At 42.9% G+C, this 22693-nt stretch overlaps 1 protein-coding gene across 1 annotated transcript in view; it reads left to right on the top strand.

The window, feature by feature from the left end:
* The window catches only part of CFAP221 (cilia and flagella associated protein 221), a 97286-nt gene that overhangs the window by 32339 nt on the left and 42254 nt on the right, over positions 1–22693 (top strand). Inside the window, exon 8 of the mRNA XM_014782470.2 lies at positions 21055–21214. Coding sequence (XP_014637956.2) covers positions 21055–21214 — 160 coding nt within the window. The remainder of the gene's footprint in view (positions 1–21054; positions 21215–22693) is intronic.

The raw sequence follows: 22693 nt of genomic DNA, 5'->3' as shown, positions 1-22693 counted from the left end.
TTCTCCTTCTGGGACATCTGTAATACGAATGTTAGTGAGCTTGATGTTGTCCCAGAGGTCCCTTAGACTGGTCTCATTCTTTTTAATTCTTTTTTCTTTTATCTGTTCAGCTTGGGTGATTTCCTCTAGTCTTTTGTCCAGTTCACTTATCCCTTCTTCTGTATCACCTACTCTGGTTTTGAGTTCCTCTGGTGAATTTTTCATTTCCAGTATTGTATTCTTCATTTCTGATTAGTTCTTTTTTTATATTTTCTGATTCTTTGTTGACATTCTCACTGAGTTCATCCATTCTTCTCCCAAGATCAGTGAGCATCCATTTGACATTTTGTTTGAACTCTTTGTGAGGTAAATTGTTTATTTCTGTTTCATTTAGCTCTTTTTGTGGGGTTTTGTCCTATTCCCTTATTTAGAACATATTCCTTTGCCTCTTTCTCTGTGCTTGTATCTGTGTATTAGGTACATCAGCTATGTCTCCTGATCTTGGAGAGGTGGCCTTATGTAAGAGATACCTTATGAGGCCCAGCAGTGTGCTTCCCTCTCGTCACCAGTTCCAAATGTTCCAGGAGTGTCCCCTGTGTGGGCTACATGTGTCCTTCTGTTGTGGCAGAGTTGTTCTTGCTGCAGGTGCCCAGGGAAGCTAGGCTGTCCCCCTGGCCAGCTGGTTGTAATGCTCAGCTGCGTGTGGCTGCTGTGGACCCCTCAGTCACTTTATCAGATGTGGGGAGCCCCAGCACATTTGGCTACAAGGTCTAATAGCATACTCCTGTTGCAGGTTTTCTGTTAGGTGAGTAGGCCCCCAGCACGGCTGGTTGCTAGGCTCAGGGGCTTACAATTGCTATAGGCCTCTGGCCTGTAAGGCTCTTGTCAGCTCTCTCAGGATTGCAGCTGAGTGGGGCTTGCCTCAGGCATGCGAGCGCCCAGTTGTTTCAGGCTTTGGAAAGTGGGGCCAATCTCCTATGTGGCTGTTTGAGAAGCACAAGTCTTCTGCAGCTGACAAGCCCCACCGCCCACAGGGCCACACACACAGTCAACACAGTCCTGCCCTGTGCGTGCACCTTGGTCCCCTGAAGTGGACCCAGTTGCTCCACTGCAGAGGCCCCACATACTCCACCTGCTCCTCACACACGCCGTGCCCTGCAGAGGCAGACCCACTCGCCTGGCTGCAGAGGATCCAGGCACGTAGCCTATGCAGGCCCACAAGTTGCCCGAGGGCTTGCTGATGGGTCCTCAGCTGCCTCCCTGGCTGAGCTGAATTAAATCGGTGCTCTAGTGGGTGGGGCAGATGCTGGCTAACAGGCCAGGGGAAGAACTCCAATGGCATCTGCCAGTGTCTGTGTTAGCACACCTGTACTAGGTCACAATAATGGATGCTGCCAATGTCTCAGTCCCTGGAGAGCTCTCACCTCTCGCTGAGATGCACCCAGAACCTATCAGGTGAGTCTCTTTTCAGCAAAGGACTGTGCACCTTTCTTTCTGGTGATTTTAGGTTGCTTTCTGAAATGCATAAATTTGTGTGTGGGCCCTTTAAGAGCTGGCTTTTCTCTCTTTTGTCCAATAGCTTTTTGGGGGTATTCCCCGTTGTGGTTAGTAGCCAGCAAAGCCAGTTATTATGACACTCGTCTCAGTTGTGCTGAGTCCAAAGGATGCTTATAGCAGTAACGCTCCCCTGTTCAGATCCCCTACGTCCCCCCATTGCTCCCAGCTGGCCATGAAGCGCCACAGCTTGTGAAGGTGGCTTTTTTTCTCTCCAGAAAGGAATTTCTGCCTCTTCCACCTCAGTCAGGACTGTCCCTTGTTACAGGGGTTGTTTTTATCCAGTTTTCAGTTCTCTCTCAGTGGTAATTTTTCCAAGAGTAGTTGTAAATTTGTTATCCATGGGAGGAGGTGAGTTCAGAGTCTGCCTATGCTTCCATCTTGACCTCCAATCTGATTTCTAATTTTATGCTATTGTGCTTGGAAAACACACTTGATATTATTGCAATTTTCTTAAATTTATTAAGGCTTATTTTATGACCTAATATGTGATCTATCCTGGAGAATGTTTCATGTGTGCTTGAGAAGAATACATATTCTGCTGCTTTTGGATGGAATGTTCTATATATGTCTGTTAGGTCCTTCTCGTCTAACACGTAGTTTAAGTCCAATGTTCCCTTATTGATTTTCTGTCTGGAAGATCTATCATTGTTGAAAATGGGGTATTGATGTCCCCTGCTGTTGTATTGCTGTCTATTTCTCCCTTCAGATCTGTTGATATTTGCTTTATAAATTTAGGTTCTCTTGTGTTGGTGAATAAAATAAATGTTATATCCTCTTGATAAATTGACCCATTTATCCTTATATAATGACCTTCATGTCTCTTTTTACGATCTTTGGCTTAAAGTCTATTTTGTTTGATGTAAGTGTAGCTACTCCTGCTTTCTTTTGGTTTCCTTTTGCGTGGAATATTTTTCTCCATTCCTTCACTTTCAATCTATGTGTGTCCTTAAAGCTGAAGCCAGTATCTTGTAAGCAGCACATAGTTAGGTCTTGTTTTTTATTCATTCAGCCACTTTATGTCATTTGATTAAAGAATTTACTCCATTTATATTTAAAGTAATTATTGATAGATATGGACTTAATATTGTCCTTTTGTTAATTGTTTTCTGATTGTTTTGTAATTCCTTTGTTCCTTTCTTCCTCTCTTGCCCTCTTTCTTTGTGATTTGATGATTTTGTAGTTGTATGCTTTTGATTCCTTTCTTCTTATCTTTTGTGTATCTACTATAGGTTTTTGCTTGGTGGTTACCATGGGGCTTGTGTAAAACATCTTTTATATATATATAAGTCTATTTTAAGCTGATAACAACTTAACTTTTAACACATAAAAAGGCTTTACACTTTTACACTTCCCCTCCTAGATTTTATGTTTCTGATGTCACAATTTACATCTTTTTACATCGTGTATCCATTAACAAATTTTGTAGTTAGAGTTGTTTTTAATACTTTTTTCTTTTAAACTTCGTACTAGAGTTATGATTTACCCACCACCATTACAACATTAGAGTGTTCTCAATTTATATATTTGTTGTTTTTTTTTAAATTTTAAAGACTTATACCCATCTTTTTTGTGTGTGTGTGTGAGGAAGATCAGGCCTGAGCAAACATCCATGCCAATCCTCCTCCTTTTTCTCCCCAAAGCCCCAGTAGATAGTTGTATGTCATAGTTGCACATCCTTCTAGTTGCTGTGTGTGGGATGCTGCCTCAGCATGGCCTGACAAGCGGTGTGTCGCCAGTAGGGAGTGCACGCTAAGCCACAGAGCCAGCCCCTCAATTTATATATTTGACTTTACCAATGAGTTTTATACTTTCATGTTTTCCTGTTTCTAATTAGCGTCTTTTCATTTCAGCTTGAAGAACTCCCCTTTTTTGTTTTTTCCTTTTTGTGAGGAAGATCAGCCCTGAGCTAACATCCATGCTAATCCTCCTCTTTTTGCTGAGGAAGACCGGCTCTGAACTAACATCTATTGCCAATCCTCCTCCTTTTTTTCCCCCAAAGCCCCAGTAGATAGTTGTATGTCATAGTTGCACATCCTTCTAGTTGCTGTATGTGGGACGCGGCCTCAGCATGGCCAGAGAAGCGGTGCGTCGGTGCACACCCAGGATCCGAACCTGGGCCACCAGTAGCAGAGCGCGTGCACTTAACCACTAAGCCATGGGGCCAGCCCAGGAGAACTCCCTTTAACACTTCTTGTAAGGCTGGTCTAGTGGTGATGAACTTCTTCAGCTTTTGTTGTCTAGAAAACTCTTGATCTCTCCTTCAGTTCTGAAGGACAACTTTGCTGGGTAGAGTATTCTTGGTTGGCAGTTTTTTTCTTTCAGTAGTTTGAATACATCATCCCATTCCCTTCTGGCCTGCAAAGTTTCAGCTGAAAAATCTGCTTATGGTCTTATGGGGGTTCCCATGTATGTAACAAGTTGCTTTTCTCTTGCTGCTTTTAAGATTCTCTCCTTGTCTTTAATTTTTGACCATTTAATTATAATATGGCTTTGTGTGGGTCTCTTGGGATTCATCTTCTTTGGTACTCTCCAGGCTTCCTGAATCTACATGTCTGTTTCTTTTCTTGGTTGGGGAAGTTTTTAGCCATTATTTCTTTGAATAAGCTTCCCACCCCTTTCTCTTTTCCTTCCAAGACCCCTATGCTGCATATATTGGTCCAATTGATAGTGTCCCATAAGTCCCTTAAACCATCTTTACCCTTTTTCATTCTTTTTGCCTTTTATTCCTCTGATTGGGTGAATTCCACTGCTCTGTCCTCAAGTTCACTGATCCTTTATTTTGCCTGATCTAGTCTACTGTTGAACCCTTCTATTAAATTTTTCAGTTCAGGTATTGTATTCTTCAGCACTGTCGTTTCTGTTTGATACTTTTTTATATTTTATCTCTCTCTGTTGAAATTCTCCCTTTGTTCATGCATTGCTCTCCTAACCTTGATGAGCATCTTTATGACCATTATTTTGAACTCTCTATAAGGTAAATCACTTATCTCCATTTCATTAAGATCTGTTTCTGGAGATTTATCTTGTTCTTTTGTTTGGAACATATTTCTTTGTTTCTCATGGTACTTGACTCTCTGTGTTGGTTTCTGCACATTAGATGAAACAGCCACCTCTCCCAGTCTTGACAGAGTTGTCTTGTGTAGGAGATGAACCTCGTCAGTCAGCCTGGCCCAGGCTCCTAGTTGTCCCTCAAACCTTTGTGATTGTCCAAGCCACTTTTTTTTTCTTAGTGGCACCCGGTAGTTGAGGGTGTCCCAAGACCTGTCAGTGTCCCAAGACCTGTCAGTGTCCCAAAGAGAAGGATCACACTCAGCACCTAGATGCAGGCTGATTAAAAGCAGGACCCTCAGGTAGGAGAGATTGTAGTTAAGCCTCTTCCAGTGAGAAACTGGGAGATGGGCATTTTTGCCTACTCCCTTTGTGCTGGGCCTGGGTGTGTAGCCATTGGAGTGGTGCTCTTGCTCCCATTAAAAACTGCTTTTTTGTTTGCTACAGTCCTGTAGGACTCATAAATGAAAGGCCTGTTGGCTATCAGAGCCAGGAAATCTGTGGACCCATCCCTCAGGCTGCAATCACAAAAGCTGGGCTGTAGACATGTGTATAAGCTCCTTCCTTCTCCAGGGTGACTTGGAGTGGGCAGGAGGGAGAAGGTGGGGGAGGCCTCTGCTGGCTTCCCCTGTCTCTGGGGAAGATTGTAGCCAGCCCCTAGATGCATGCTAAATGGAAGCCTGGCCCTCAGGCAGCAGATTTTAAAGTATGCAGATAAATTTCTTTCAGGGAAAGGCTGAGAGAGAGGCATTTTTGCCTACTACCTCTGTGTTGAGCCCTTGGGGGATAGTGCTCGTGTGTCCATTAACAACTGATTCTTTGTTTGCTATGCTCTTGTGGGTCTTGTGGATGCAAGCCCTGTTTGGTTTCAAAGCTAGGTGTTTTGGGGGCCCAACACTCAGGTGGGAGTTAAAAAGTTGGGGGGATAGATGTGGAGTCCAAACTTTTGGCTCTTCAGGGAAAAAGCTAGGAGTTTGGAGTTCCCTCCTGATTGTATAGTGCTGTGCTGAGGGTGGGGTTTATGATGAGTGTGTCTCAGCCTTTCCTACTCATTTTGATGTGGGTGTTTTCTCATTCACCCAATGTGTAGGGTCATTCAGCTAGTTTCTGTATCTCTTTTCGAGGCGATTGCTCTGCATATAGCCCTACATTCAGTGTGTTCATGGGAGGAGAGGAGTCAGGAGCCTCCTATGTCACCATCTTGGTTGCCTCCTTAATTTTGTTTTTAAATGTTTGGGTGGTTATCCATTTATTTACAGATTTTTCCTCATTGCAAATGCATATTTTGTCCAATAGATGAGTGTTCAAAGGAGAAACTTTGAATTATTTATAAATTATGAAATGTATGTAGATTTCTGGAGAACCAGGGGCGTTTCTGAGATTTTTGAAATATAAGGTAGCCACTGTTGATATTGCAGAAACACAAGACTTGATTCCCTTTCCGCAGTGTGGGAAATCAAAATTGGCCACATCAAAATATGTCTCTTTACCTTGATTATTTTCTCTGAAGGATATTTGACCTTCCCCTCCCAAATTGCCTAAAGAATTTAACATAGAAGGCCTGTTCCAGGAAGGAGCCACTACCATATGATAGCTGTAGTATAATGTAAAATAGGTGTGATAAGAAAGGCACCAACAAGCCCATCTTATCAAAAATTCTGTCTCTCCGGCCACATTCTCTATAGGTGGCCCTGTAAAGAGTTGTCTGACAAACATTTGCATTTCCATCTCCATGTGAAATGTCTTCTTCCCCTCTGAAATCCCAAACTACTACCCCAACACCTTCCTTATCTTGAGCTGAAAAATACTTAAGTGAGCAACTTAGTCAGAATGACAAGTTGCTCGATTTCTGTTTTCTCAGTTTCTCCCATGTATACATGTTATAAAGCTTTGTTTGAGTTTCTCCTGCTATTCAGTCTCATGTCAATTTAATTTTTAGCCGAGCTAGAAATGATGCAGAGTGGGTAGAGGATAGTCTTCCTCCCCTCCAAGAGAGAGGAGGTTTATTGTTTTTAGGTGTTTTGGCTTTAAAAAGAAGAGAAAATAAGTGGTCCCCAAAACTATACTAAACAAGATAATATTTCTGATTTTAAGTATAGTTGGTGTTCTCACAATAGGCCTTTTGGTAGAATAATAATAGTAATACTTAGTGACTATGATGTGTCAGGCACTACTCTAAGTGATAAATATAGATATGGGTATGTATATGTTATATATGTGTATGTCTGTGTATATATATTTATATATGTATGTGTACACACATATACTTTATACGACAACTATATAAGGTTGGCAAAGTTATTGTTTCCATTTTGTAGACATAGAAATAAGGCACAGAGAGGTTAAATAACTCATCCAAGGACACTTAGTAGTAAGTGGCAGAGGCAGTTATTTGAACCCATTCAGTCCGGTTTCAAAGTCTATGCACTGCCTCATAAAGTACAAATTGAGTTTTCACCTTAACTCTGGGGAGGTTATAAAAATTTGACCTATGACATATGTCAGTAAAGTGAGCTAGCTCCTGTGATCTTAGTCTAGACTCTACTTAGAGAAGTAGAGATTGTAGCAAGAAAGAGGAGGTAATCCTGCCCCACCCTGGGCCATCTGACCATAGTGAACCTCAAGGATTGTCCCTGAGAGCCACACTCTAATGAAAGGATGTTGGGGTCAATGAAGAATGGGGGTGGTGGACCTCAAAAAGAGAGAAAGACACTGGAGCCAGGCTGGCTGTGTCAATAATGAGAATCACTGTGGTGTGGAAAGGAATGGGCTTGTGCCATGTTGCCCTGAAGAGCAGAACTAGAACCAGTGCATTGTCAGAGACACCCAAAGATAAATTTGTTGCTTATCAAGTAGCTAGTTCACCATTGCTGAAGACTGGTGAGAATGGTGCAGCAGGGAGTCAAACATCAGATGGAGGCTTAGACTAGATCAGTGCCTTAAAATTTTGAACATTTGTGAAAACTATAATGCCCAGAGACCCATCCCTGGTGATTTGGGTTCAGTAGCTCTGGGAAGAGCCTAGTTTTCTGTACTTGTGACAAAACCTTGAGGTGATTCTGATGTGGACATTCCTTAGTGTGTTGTTTGGGAATCACTGGACTAGTTTCATTCATTAGGTCTTGCCCCACCTGATGGTCTATAATTCTATTAAGTTTCTTAGAGAGAAGGGAACCACCATGATTTCTGAGCAGTTGGATTAGAGCTGTTTTTTAGGAAGGTCAGTGTAGCTGCTGTGTGCAGGTGTGACTGAGGTGGGTGCAGGCAGGAGACCAGGAAATCATTGTGCTGGGAATGAAATATTGTAGGCCTTGAGAGCCTGAACTAAGCTCATGTCAGTGGCAAGGAAAAAGAAGGAAGAATTTGGGAGAAAGCTAGAGATGCTTATGGTCAGGCCATAATTCTCTGAAAAACTGTGTCCCAAGACACAGAATATTAATTTACCAGAAGGGTTTTGAAATACAACCTATTCAGAACCTGGGGACTATGTACATAAGCAAATACAGTGTTGAGCATAGATGAGTAACAACTTTATGTGAAACACTTAAAACGATTATGCAGGCATTTCCGCGAGCGCTCAGATTATAAATTGCACAGCCACATAATTCAGACAAATAGGTGATCCGTGAGCTGCTTTGTCTGATCCATCTGATAGGCTTTTCTGGTTGTTCTGGTGCTTTGTTTGTTGCTTGTCTTTTAAATTCCTCCTTTAAGTGAAATTGAATATACCAGTTTGGAGTCAAAAGAGAGGTGAGAGATAGGGACATAAATTTAGGCATCACCTGGGTGTTGATAGAACATATAGCCATGGGACTGAGAATGAGGTCACCCCAGGAATGAGTGTGACTAGAGAAGAGACGTGGACTGAGCCCTGAGCATGTAAGCACTCAGAGGACAACAAGGGGAAGTGGATCAGGCCAGAGACCAAGGAGGAAAATCAGGAGAGTGTGGTGCAAAAGAAGACATGAGTGAATGAACGGCTGGATGAACAAATGAGGGCAAGCCAGGCCTCTTGAGCTTTGGGGATCCCGCCTTTGTGATTTTAAATGATCTGCATTATGTAGATGGTGTTGCTGAGGTGCCTTTACGAACTGGTCTCTGAGGCTGGACCCTTCAGACTCCACAGTAGCTCTTTTATGAGGCCCGTGCATCCCTTGGTCCACTGGTCTCTCAGGCATTTCCTTCCTTTGGTTTCCCATTTTGTTGATATATCAATGCATCTTTCCCATTTTGGTGATGTATCAATGCATCTGTTATACTTTTGAGGCTGTAGAATTTAGTGATGACTTTCAGTCACCTGCAATACAAAACCCTGGCTCCTGGAGAGTGAATGCTGCAGTTCAGGTGTGTGTGGCCCAGGCAACTTTTGGGCTTTCCTGACTTGCCAAGTGTCTAGCCTGACTCATCAGCCTTGTAGTTGGACAGTCATGGATCACTTTTTGGCCAGTAAGTCATTATTGCCTCCACTTTACAAATTGGGCTCAGATAGGCTAAGAACCATGGGCTAATTTTACACAGTTAGCACGTATATTTGTAGACACTGTTTTGAACACACCTTTGGTAACCAATTGTCTAAAGGCTTATGGAGACACCCATAGTCTATGAGCTTGTAAAGCAACATCTTCTGTAGGAACTAGAAGCTTCATTTATTCGTGCCTTCCAAGCATTTTGTGCTCAGCCTTACCAAATGAAGAAATTTGAATAAAGCTAATTCAATTTACAAGATATGAATCTGACATAGTGCCCTCAACTTTAACTCAACCAGCGTCCTTAAGATCCATGGTGCACTCTAGCTGCCAGAAGCTGGATCTGCTGATGGTGCCAAGACTTTCCTGATACTGGGGATAAAGTAAGGGATTTTGTGATCTTCCTTATACTGCTGACAAGAAATCATACACAATTAAAATATCAAGAACACTCTGTTCATAATTTTGGAAGAGCCAGCAATAAATGACTTTGGCCAAGATCTTATTAGTGTTGGAGACCAGCCAAATGCCACAAAAAAATTGTTGAACTTGTTTGCTTTTGACCACTTTGAGATCCTGGACATTCGCTTGGTGTCACATATGTTTAGGAAGAATGCATGCAATTCATATAAATGGTAAATTGTAGCATAAAGTGGAGAGTTAAGCAAGAGTTCCTGGGGGCTATTGCCCCAAGTTCCTATACAAAGTTTCAATACTTTCATTCCCTTTATTTTTTTCCAATTATGGGGAATATATCAGCCATTTATAAATAATTTTATATTTTACATTTCCTTCTGAAATGCAAATTTCTTACAACTTTATATTGATTTGGGAGTAATCCCAGGCCCTTGCTTTGGCCTCAGACCATTTTTTGGTTATAGGCGTTATCCACAGGCCCAGGGCCACCAACCCAGCAGGCAGCACATCCTGGAAAAGAGTAAATTCCCCATTCCCCAAGGTGCGTACTAGGACGCCATGAACACTGCACCTTCCCTGCCAGAGGCCAAGTCACCTCCATGCTCTGCCTACCCTGGGTGGCCTGTCAGGACTCGACCCCTAGTCCAATCATGTCCTCTCATTTGGACTCCTTCCTACGCCTGCAATACCTGCCACGGTGCTGCTCACATCCCAGCATTTACCCGTTTAGGTCTCAACAGGAAGCGAGTGTTAACCACTTTTTGCCTCTTTTTTCTCCAAAGGCCCCTTGACCCCTGGCTGAGGTGTTTTACCATGTAACAAGCCTCACCTGCAGGGTCCAGAAGTCTTTGGGAGTCCATGGGCAAAGCCATTCCTTCCAGACAGGAATATGGCCCTGCTTCTCCTCCCCTCCTCACCAGACGCCTGTAGCCAGCACACACTGTGCAAGGGATAGATCAGGATTGTCAAGGGGATGGTAAGCACGTAGATCCATCACCAGCACACGAAGCAGGCCCCCATGAAATGTTTTTTCCTGGCGGTTAGGACCATCATGAATAGCCTCAGCCCAAAAAATACATACTGATTATATGGCTATATAGAGAAATGGATTCATACAGAGACATCTTTGGCAAGTGATAGAAATGAGGGAGATACACTAGCAAAGTGCTTCTGATAACCTCCCAGTTCAGCAAATGGGAGGCTAGCCAGGGACCACATGTCGGGTTGGAAAAGAATGCTCAGAAGTAAAATCAAGAGATCAAACTTTTTTATGACTTTCTAAGGCACCAAACCTAATGGTGAGGAATTGAGAACAATTAGGGCCAGTTAGTATATCAAATGCAAATGAATTCCCTATGTCCCTGATTTAAGGATGTAGGTAATTAATTTATAGTAGGATACTGAAGTGAGCAGGAAAGTTAGACAGGCAGGTGCAATTCTTCATGCACAGTCCCTGAAGTAGCTCTGTCACATTGGCGGCAATGCCGCATTTTACTTGGCACTTGATATATCCTCGATGGGGGGCAGTGGTTGTACACAGTGTGGCTGGCATTGTGTTAATAATCACTCCCATTTACCAACCATTAACCAATGCAGGGTACTCTGCTAAGCACATCGCATGCACTGCCTTTTTGCGTCCTACAACTCTACGAGGAGGAAGCTGTTATCATCACCTTTTACAGCAGAGGACAGTGAGGCTCAGAGAGGCCAGATGACTTGCCCAAGGCCACAAGTCTGTCTGACTTCAAACTCAAGCTCTCAACCACCACCTTAAGCTGGAACAGTAACAACCCCAGGATGCCTTGAAGTAGGAGAGGGGGACAAATAGAGGATTGTATCACAGACTAAAAGTAAGGAAAATTCTATTTTGTGAGTGAAAAGTTAGAGAAAGTAATAATAGCTCTCAACCAGGTCTTATGTATTCTTCTTGCCCTCAGGGGCCCTGGGTATCTCCCATTCAAGATGACCATTTGGTGCATTTCAGTCTGGGCTGGCAGAGCTCAGATGACCACAGCAGCGGTCAGTGAATTACACTCAGTGCACAATGCCTGTACTGAACTCTGTATCTCTACTGCCCATCCAGTAGTGCCGGTCCCAGTGAGGCCCAGGGAGCGGCCAGGATGGCTTGGCCCAGCACTTTATCCTGCCGGGAAGCCTGTCTTCCTGCAGACTGGAAGAGAATGCCGACTTTGATTACTGGAGAGCTGGCCCGTCTGTGGGGCTGGTTGGGGAAGGTGCTATGCCACAAAACTGGCAACAGCAACAATAGAGGGAAAAAAAGAATAGCTCTGCCTATAAATAAGTGTGGGAGATATTGGATTAAACAAACATAAATATGTTACTTTAAGAAGTGGCTTTATAAAAATGAAATATATTTGTTATAAAAAATGCAAACACTGCAAAAAAGTACAAAATCTAATTTGAAAAATATTACCCAGAATCTCACCGCTCCAGAAATAACCATTATTAACATTCATTGAACATCATTGCAGACACTGCTCTATGTACGATGAGAAGAAAGGAAGGGACATGAGATACATACAATGATACAGAGACAGACAAAAATATTAGAAAAATGGAACCATACCATATGTAAAAATGCTGTTTTTGTTACTTGATTTTGATTGAAGAAAAATAGGTGAAGCTGAAGGAACTGATGGACTTCCTTGATATATGTGATACTCATTCCTAACATCTACTGCTAAAATTAAGAGAGTATGAAAACATTAAGAGGTCAGAGACACTATCTTCTTCAACTGCGTGCTTCAGCCGGAATGTTGGCTGTGGAAGGAGGAGGGAAGAGCACACGTCCACTTTCTCGCCTTCTCTCCTTACAACTCCCAATTCAGTTATATTATGTTATCTAGATTTATAGCATTGATATACTTTGTGGCCATGAATGCCATAGTTACTTAGTTTCTATTTAAATGGAACCAGGGTTTCCCCTCCATTCTTGGTTCCATGTTTTCTCCATTCCCAAGCTCTTTACTCAGTTCTTTTTCTGGCTGTCTGGATTTTGTCATCTAGTGGCATGTTAATCACAGGTTCCTGGGGGCTGGATACCCTGCAGTGCTTACGTGTGTGAGAATGCCTCTCTGGTGCCTGTAATCATCAAAGACAGCTCAACTGGGTATAAAAGTCTTGCTTTACAACTTTGTTCACCTCAGAACTTTGTAGACATTGCTTGATTGCCCTCTGTTTTGAACTTGCTAGGAATCTGGAGGCTGGTCTGAATCTTTCACCATCCAGGTGAATTCTGAATGCCCTTCGAATTCTTTTTCTTTTTCCAGTCTTAAGGTTAAATAATTTACCAAGATATGTATTGATATTGTTCTATATTATTTTTTCCCCTGGAACACGGCATGTCCTTTCAATCTGGAGAAAAATGACCTTCATTATTTTAAGAAATCTTTCAACTATTAAAACTTTGGATACTTTAATCTTCTATTTGCTTCATTCTCTTCCTCAGAAGTATCAATTTTGTGTGTATGTGTCTTGACATGAGTACAGCCATGTTTGGCCACTCCATTGACCTACAGCCACCAGCACAAAAAGAAATATAAAAGCTGCTTTCTGCGTGGTGGGAACTGGCCCTTCTCCCATGGAGATAGTTGCAATGTGTAAAAATTTCAAGGCCTTTTGGGCACTGCAGCCTGGGGCAGACTGGCCATATGTGCTGGGCTGGGATGATAAGCAAGGTAAACAATGCACATACACAACTACTAGGCTGGGACGACAGTCAGGGGGGGCTCAGTGCACGTACGCCACTGATAACCATTTGTGCATGGGAACACTAAATGCTTGCTCTGTAAACTCTGTAACTGCTTATATAAACTGCTAAAAACCGAGGCCTGGTGAGAGTTCCACCTGTGGAAGGGACGGCTTGCCCAGGACGTGTGATCCTTGCCCAGCCGTGTCGATTGACAGGACTCTTCCGGCACTGGGGCATGGATGTTGTGAGTAATTGATTTATTGTGAAGTAATTGATCTGATGTGTTCTCTTTTCAGTCAACCTGGTATTTCTCTTTCCGGTTGATTTGTGTCATTTCCCTTCAGTCGATCTGGTGTTTCCCTTTCCAATCGATCTGATGTTTTTCCCTCTTATTATATGACTATTCGAATCTGCTGCTATCTCAGCCGATGTGGATGTTTTCCGTTTCCAGTTGAGCTGGTGTTTTTTCCCTCTTATTATTTGACCTATTCGGATCTGTTTGCGGACTATCGCCTTTACTATCCTCTATATAATAAAATATACCTTCAGTCCATTTGCTTGGAGTGGAAAGTTTTTTTTACATCTCTGATCGAATCCCCGAACCTCTCATAACAGTATGTTAGTTATCCTTCGCCCTCAGTATCTATTGTCTTCTTTAAAATAATTTCATGTTGTGTGGATTCCTCATTCCTACCTGCCATGTCTCTGTGTTTTCAGGCTGTGTGTGTCTATTTGTGTGTGTGTGTTTACTGCCATTGTCCCTTCTGATGCAGTTTCTACCTCAGTGACATCCCTTCTCTTTGTTTCATTGTTTCCTGAGCTCCACTGACTCTCTTTTCATCTCCCTCTAGTGTGTTCTGATAGTGCTTCCTTGAATTCTGGTGATTCCTCCTGTGACAAGGTCGTGCTGTCTGTGTTTTCTTTATGATTCTGGTGGCCCACCCATGTTCCAAGGTCATCCTCTTGTGATGTGTCTTCTTCACTTGACTTTGCTTATGTTCTTTCCTCCTTCAAAATGTATTAATTTTTAAATTTGCAGTTTTCGTACATAGTACCTATGTTGGTTTTACTCAGCATTTTACTCAACCTTGCCACCAGCGGAAGAATGATGTGGGAGAAGGGATGATGATGATCATAATAATAATAGTCATAATAGCTAATGTTCACATAGTGCTTACCATGTGCCAGACACCACTCTGAATGTGACTCATTTCATACTCCCAGCAACTCTTATGAGTAGACTCTATTATTATGTCCACTTTATAGATGAGGAATCTGAGGCCTGGAGTGTTGAGTAAGTTGTCTGAGGGCAGAGCTGGGAGTGGAACCCAGAGAACCCGGCACCAAGTCTGTGTGCTCAAGCGTCCTGGGAGAACATCTCTCATCACTGCCCTGTGCTCACAAGGGCCAGTGACTCATAAGAGAATCACTCAGTCATCTGTGCTGTGTGCTGCTGTTCAGCGGTCACTTGCTCCCCTCTCTCCCCACCACGTCGCTTCCAGCCACCTTCTGAAGTAGGTCCTGGGTCTAAGACGATAGGAATGGCATGGTGCAAGGCTGCTACTTCAGCTCTCCTCCCTGCTATTCTATGATGTTGAGATTGGGTCTCTTTTTTCCCAATTCCTGCTTCTCCAGGGCCTAGCTCCACTCCCACATTTTGTCACTTTAATCAAAGAGTAGTTGGATGTGTTTTTCAGGGCTGTAACTCTTAAATTGGGGGGAAATCTGTTGCCCTCTCAGCCTGCTCCATGCCTCGGTTTCAGTATTTGGTGGGCATGCTGCTCATTTGTACTTTGGGGTTGTAGTCATTTCCCTTGTTTAATAGAAGATTTTTCTTCTCTTCCATTTTACATGTTGTTTTCCCTTGGTGAGTTTTAGCGAAGGGTAGTCAAGGTAAAATAGCTTTACTTCACGCTCTTTCACCAGAAGTGCTGCTGGGCTCGTTCCTGCAGGATCCTCATGCACCGCCCCTGCCCCACCCTCCCAGTCCCACATTACTCATCCCTGCATTTGTTCCAGAACTAAAGACTCTGCACCCGCTGTGCATCAGGCACTGTGAGGGGCACTGGGTCACCACGGGGAACAAGACAGACATGCTCCCACTCTAATGGGCTGACATTCTAGTGGGGAGAGGGAGGCAGGCACACACAGAGGGACATTGCCCGGGGCAGAAATGGTTGGTGACGTGACTAGGCGACTGCTCTCGACTGGTGATCAGGGAAGGCATCTCTGAGGAAAGTAGCGTCAGCTTAGACCTGGTGGGTAAAGAGGTGCCAGACCTGGTTGGAGCTGGGGAAGAGGACTTCAAGCAGAGGAAGCCACCAATGCAAAGGCCCTAAGGTTGGAGCAGCTCTGGCACGGTCACGTCAAAGAAAAGACCGATGCCTAGGGTGTCCAGAGGGTGTGAGGAATGGGAGAAGAGAGCAAGACTAAGTTGGAGAGGCCGATGGGAGCTCAAGGAGGGTAGGAATTAGGGCTTGGTTCTGAGCTGGGTGGGAGTCCATAGGAGGGTTCTAAGCAGGGGAGTGGCGTGACCTCATTTATGTTTTAAAAGATCTCTTTGGCTCATGAGGGAGAGTGGATTGGAGTAGCACGAGGGGGAAGCAGACAGTCCCCTTTGGAAGGAAGCTGAGGTTGGCTGGATGGGTGCTGGCCATGGAGATGGGGAGTGGTGATGGTGGAGTGGATGGGCCTTGCTGAAGGGTCAGGGAGGCTGGTGGGGTCAAGAGGTGGCTCCTGGTTTCAGCGTGAGCACTGGGTGGATGTGGGTGCCGTGCACTACTCTTCATGCAGCTCCTGGAGCTCAGTGATGAGCTTTCCTGTGCAGTCACTCAGCCCTCCCCGGGAGCTGTCTTTGCGTGCTGGACACAGTGCCCGGGACACAGTGGGCATGCGGTGCACGTGCTGCACCTTTTCTTCCCCGGTCAGCAGGTTATATGCTTGACAGACTGTGGGTTGCTGCCCTGGCTCAGCTTTCCCCAGCATCTTTCCACTCAAGCTACTTCTCCTCGGCTTTCCATTGGCACAGGCGGAGCCCCCAGGCTGCTCTGATCCTGCTCCCTTGTCTGCATTTTGAGTATTTGATGGACAGGGAGGAAAAGGAAAGTTAGTAGAGTCCAAAAGACTTAATTTTACTACTTATTTCTAGTTGTAGTCACAAAGGCTTGCTGGAGGGTGAAGGGAATTAAGGATTAAAATAAGTCCTGGGGACTATTAGCAGTCTGCATGTCTGTACCGCGTGGGTCTTCATCTGCTGTGGCTGAGCAGGAGTTGTTCTTCCCAGGAAATTTAGAAGTGAACTGCTGACCAAAAGCCTTAGGGCTCATATTTCACCCCTTCACAGAAAGCATCCAGCCTAAATTTTAAAATAGATCTTTCTAGAAGCCACCCAGTCTTGTCTTCTGACCTGTAGATTTGCCTGCATTTGACACTTTTGTGGAGCAAAAGGAAAGACCCAGTGCTTTAGGAAACTCATCCCAGCGGCTTGGCAACGTGAGACAATTTCCTCTTCCTTTTTAAGAACTCAAATGGCTTAAGTATAAAGTTTTTCCAAGAAGTATTTCCTCTTCCTGACATTTTTAATGATAACAATACACAATAAATTATTACTTTTTTTATTTGGCACACACGTTGGGAAGGACACATTTATAGGACACACACTACGTACCAAGCATTATCCCAGACCTTGTACATTTTCTCTTTTAAGCCTTGTCCTATCTTACAGATGAGAAAACTGAGCCTCAGGGAAAGCAACCAAGCCAAGTCACAAAGCTCATGCAAGGATGAACAAGGGAATGAGTCCGGGTCTGTGTGGTCTCTGAGGCCTCTCCTTGCCCACACACTCTGGGCAGCTGTGATGGCCTGTGATTGTCCCAGTGGGTGACATGTGACTCATGGTGGTGTGTTGGATGGAACACCTTGAAGCTCTGCCTTCTGTCATCCACTGAATTGAAAACACAGAGTTTGTCAACAGCTTGTTCATGGAAAAGTTTTAAACCATATAGCTATTAAATACCCAACTCAGTCTTAGAGAGATTAAGAAGTTTACGCAAAATCACACAGCTAGTGCAGTCTTAAATGTTGGAAGATTAAGACCAAAACTTACAAGCCTCCAAGCATGTGCATTAAATGGCTCTATGACAATTTAGGGAGAATGATATGTACTTTTTGAGATTTTTTTTTTTTTTTAAAGATTCGTCCTAAGCTAACATCTGTTGCCAATCTTCCTGTTTTTTTCCCCCCTTCCCTAATGTCCCACTACATAGTTGTATATTAGTTGTAAGTCCTTCTAGTTCTTCTGTGTGAGTTACCACCACAGCATGGCTACTGACAGACAGTGGTGTGGTTCCACACCCGGGAACCGAGCCCAGGCCACCAAAGCGGAGTGTGCCAAACTTTAACCACTAGGCCATCAGGGCTGGCCCTTGAGATTTTTGAAGAAAAACTTATGTAAAAATTATAACAGTATTGAGGGGCTGGCCCGGTGGTGTAGTGGTTAAGTTCGCGTGCTCCACTTTGGCAGCCCAGGGTTCATAGGTCAGATCCCAGGCATGGACCAACACACTGCTTGTCAAGCCATGCTGAGGCAGCGTCCCATATAAAGTAGAGGAAGATGGGCACAGATGTTAGCCCAGGGCCAATCTTCCCCAGCAAAAAGAGGAGGATTGGTAACAGATGTTAGCTCCAGGGCTTATCTTCCTCATAAAAAAAAAAATTATAACAATATTGTAATAACACTGTGGGGGCATGTAAGAAAGAAGAAATTTTTTTAAATTATCTCCATCCTGGGCCTTACTGCTGTAACAAATAATGCACTTTTATTTTTCCATCTCCTTTTAGTAACTGCCCATATTTATGCAAGCTTTACATAATTGTGATAAGGCAAAGATACAGTGGTGTTTTCTGGTGACTTCATTTATCATTACAGCATTTTCAAGTGTTGTCACATTTTCTTCATAATACTCATTTTACTGATAAACGAAGGTTTTCTTAGCCTTTAGTTTCTTTCTAAGTTTTGTTCTCTCCTCTCTCTCTGCCTTACCACCCTCCCTGCCCTGTGATGTAACATTATCCCTGGTAGGTTAAGGATAGTAATCTTAAATTGATCCCAGATGAAATTGGACTGAAGCCATAAAATCATGGTTTGAGTTTTTTAAAATAAAGTAGTAATTTTGAGGGTGCCTTTCTTGCTTTTGAGACATGAAGCATATTCTCCTATCTCCCACCATTAGTTTTTGCCAAGCAGTAAGCTGTGACTGCTTGGCGCACCTTGTATAGCTGTTAACATTTGACAGTCAGCTGCGACCATGTTCCTTAACAGAGTTGTCTTAACTGGTATTGCTGTTAATGGAAAAAGCAGCGTGCTCCGGTTGCCGGGGCTGCTCCTCCAGTGCTTGATGTATCAGGTCTGGGCAGGGAGCACTTAAAAATAAATCAGCCAGGTCAAGGCAAACATTAATCTTTGCTGCAGAGTTTGTTCTTACTTTTTTAAGTTAATGAGCTGGAGCAGAAGCAATAGAGTGTTCTCAGTCTAAAGACCCCATGAATTGCAGGTCAGATGGGGGTATTTTCTGACCGAGTGGGTGGTCAAGGTATTGAACTCCGGCACATCATGGAGTTTCTATTCAGCTGATGGTAGGCTGACTGAGGAAACTGTGCTCTTCTGCTGATTCCGTCTTGCTGCAGTGGGCTTTCAGGTCACTAGTGGGTGTCATCTAAAGATTTTGACGTCTGCCCTCAGGGAACTGACAAATACCCATTTCTGAAGCACTGTGCTAGGGATCGGGGAAGATAAAAGAGCTTTGGGTCCTGGTGTCTGCCTGAGGGCCTTGTCATCTAATAGGGAGACTTTTCACCTTTGAAAGGCAGCAGTTGAGGTAGCACATGAGTACTGTAGGGCTGCCGGAAGTTTAGGGGGGTGAGGCTCCTGTGGATGAGAGTCAAGAGGAGTTTCAGGTAATACGTAGGTTGATGCAGGCTTTGAAGTTTGGGTTCATTCACTCATTGAGCAAGTATTTATTGAGCTGGGAACATAGTAATGAGCATTCACATACTTTGTAGAACTTACATTCAAATCTAGGGGAAGGCAGATAGTAAAGAGATAATCTCAGAGAGTAGGATAAAAAAACCAAAAGATCTGGAGAAAGGGCTTTCCAGGCTGAGGGAATGGTAAGTGCTGTTGGGGAAGCAGGAGAATCCCCCTCCACCCTTTCCCTTCAGGTTCTTATGGCTGACCAAATAATCAAAAGACAGGTTAGCAGGAGAAAATAATACCAAGTTTAATAACATGTGTACATGGGAGAAACCAGGGAAACTGAGTTTCTCGAAAAAATGGCAGAGATTCTCATCTTAAATACTATCTTCAGCTAAAGACAAAGGAGGATGTTGGGGGTGGGAGGTTTGGGATTTCAGAGGGGAAGAAGACAATTTACGTGAAGAGGGAAATGTAAATGTTTGTCAGACAATTCTTTGCAGGGCCACCTAGAGAATGTGGCCGGGGAGAGACGGAACTTTTGATAAGAGGGGCTTGGTGCCTTTCCTATTGTAACATCTATTTTACATTATATTACAGCCATCATATGATAGTGGCTCCTTCCTGAAACAGGTCTTCTATGTTAAATTCTGTAGACAGTTTGGGGGAGGTCAAATGTCCGTCAGAGAAAATAATCAAGGTAAAGAGACATATTTCAGGGTGGCCAGTTTTTGATCTCCCACAGTGCCAAGGCCCTGAGGCAACAAGACCCCAATGTCTGAGAATTAGAGCAAAGCCCCCTCTCCTCCTTCAGGTCTTGGCTCCAACGTCTTCTCACCAAAGAGGCCTTTCTCTTCATCCTATCTCAAAGAGCACTTCCTGCTGCACTTGCCTCCCCCTACCTGTAGGCTTTAGTTTTCTTGTTGGTATTCATGACATGACTTTATATTTTATATTTGTTTGTTTATTTCTTTTTGTTTGCTGCCACCAACTAGAATGTAAACTCCATGATATCTGGAACTTTGTTTTGTTTATTGCTGTATCTTGAGTGCCTGGAGCATTGTAAGTGCCCAGTGAATGCCTGGATGGCTGAATGGAAGGTCTGTGTGGCTGAGCATGGAGAGCAATGGGGTGAGCTGTACTAGATTCAGAGGAGGGCAAGGATGGGGAAAGGGTGTGCTGGGCATTCATGAGGGAATAAGCAAGGCCTCTGCAGGGACAGTGGAAAGACTAGATGCACAGGGACGGAAGGAACCATCTAGAAGGCAAACCGAAGAGCCTTCAGTGGAGGTCAGAGAGAATGTTAGCCCTTCTTGCGCCTCCTACATTGATCTTCCCTCCCTCCCTTGCTCCCTTTTCTGTTTCTTTCCACATTTTTGAGCACTAACTATGTTCCAAGCCCCGTTGGCACCAGAGATACAAAAGAAGGATAAAGCGTGGTGAGATATTTGACTGGAGAGAATGGTAGTCCATCCTGAAGATTTGAAAGGAGAGAATCAAATTACTTGAAAATATAGAAACTGAATTATTTGGACAGAAACTTTTATGTGTGTTCCTAGCTTTTCCTTGTTGCTTACACTATTAACATTGACATCCGGTAATTAGCTTAAAGGTTATGGTTCTGGGAATTCATTTCTGACTCACTAATGCTGATTGATGTGTATTTATTTATATAACTGACACAATCAGATAATTATTATAAAGGACTAATGCAGTAATTGGTAAATAAGATCACTGTAAACATGCAGAAGTTGATTCACGTGTATTTAATGAAAAGACTATATAAAGATAATAGGCATACTTGAGCTTATCAGGGGGAGAATGTATTTGTGTGTGTGTCAGCCTCTTTGACTGGACTTTGCAAGGAGAGACAGTATCATGTTTTCTCATTTCTTTCCTTCCAGGAATAATTCCAGCTAATGGGAAGGTGAATGTGACTATTAAGTTTACACCCTTTCACTATGGGACTGCACAAATAAAAACGCAGCTATGGATTTCACAGTTCAACTCTCAACCATACGAATGTGTCTTCACGGGAACCTGCTATCCCAACATGGCTTTGAAGTATGGCTGCTTTGGGATGTTTTTGTTTATTCTTAAACTTTTTAAAAAATCCAAGTCTTCCTTTCTTCCATTGTCTCTCTTCCTTGTAACAGAATGCCATCAACAACTTACTTAAGATGATGAACTTTTATAAAATATACCTTAAAATATAATAGTAATGCATAGACTGTCTCTATGCTTGTAGCAGTAGTTGCTTCTGATGAGGTGAAGAGATGACTGAGAAAAGGGGGTTTTTGAGGGGTACTTTCTTTCACTGATTACTACCAGTGTGCTTTTTTAATATTTGACCATATATATGTATTACTGTCCATTCAAAAATCTAAATCATGAGGCCAGAACAACATAACTATTTTCAAAGTTTCACTAGAACATTATAATTGAGTGCCTGCTGTATGCAGTGAGCATGGCAAAGCTCCATGGGAAATGATCCACACCCTGAAGAAACTCACAACAGAGGAGCCAAAATAAGTCATGTGTAGAAAGTGACTTCGACATAAGGTGAAAATGGAAATGTGCCACATGGGAGAATTTTTTTAAACACCATTAGCTTTCAAGTTAGAGTAAAAATGTGAAATAGGATTAAGTTTTACTTGGTAACAAATTTTTTCTGACCTTCCATTTCCATTTGAATGTGATATATATATATAATACATAAAATATATATATAAAATTTTATCTATATATAACATATAGATAAAATATATATAAAAATATGTATTTTTATATACCAGTGTATCAAGTTAATGAGTTTTCTTTTAATACACATGATTTTTATAAAAATTAAAAGGAAAATTTATCACAGTATCAATACTAATCTTAGAAAACCCTCACAAGTATTTTGAACATGATAAATAGTTTGATTTTCCTCCTCTCTCCTTCACACATAGACACAAATCACATATTAACATCATTAGGCATATTAAAAGTGAAGTAACAGGAAACAAGTGTTGGAGAGGATGTGGAGAGAAGGGAACTCTCATACACTGCTGGTGGGAGTGCAAACTGGTGCAGCCACTATGGAAAACACTATGGAGATTCCTCAAAATATTAAGAATAGAACTACTATACGATCCTGCTATTCCACTGCTGACTATTTATCCAAAGAACATGAAAACACAAATACATAAACATATATGCACCCCTATGTTCATTGCAGCGTTATTCACAATAGCCAAGACTTGGAAGGAACCTAGGTGCCCATCAAGAGATGAATGGATAAAGAAGATCTGGTATATATACACAATGAAATACAAATCAGCCATAAAAAGGGAAATCTTGCTATTTGTGACAACATGGATGGACCTTGAGGGTATTATGCTAAACAAAATAAGTCAGAGGGAGAAAGCCAAATACTGTATGATCTCATTCATAAGTAGAAGATAAAAACAACAACAAACAATCACACAGAGACAGAGATTGGATTGGTGGTTACCAGAGGGAAAGGGGGGAGGGAGGAGGGCAAAAGGGATGATTAGGCAC

The sequence above is a fragment of the Ceratotherium simum genome, chromosome 9 (genome assembly GCF_057802395.1).
Source record: "Ceratotherium simum simum isolate JZ-2026a chromosome 9, ASM5780239v1, whole genome shotgun sequence".
NCBI lineage: Eukaryota > Metazoa > Chordata > Mammalia > Perissodactyla > Rhinocerotidae > Ceratotherium > Ceratotherium simum.
The sequence above is the reverse complement of the archived record's forward strand: the minus strand, read 5'-3'. Positions and strand labels throughout refer to the sequence as shown.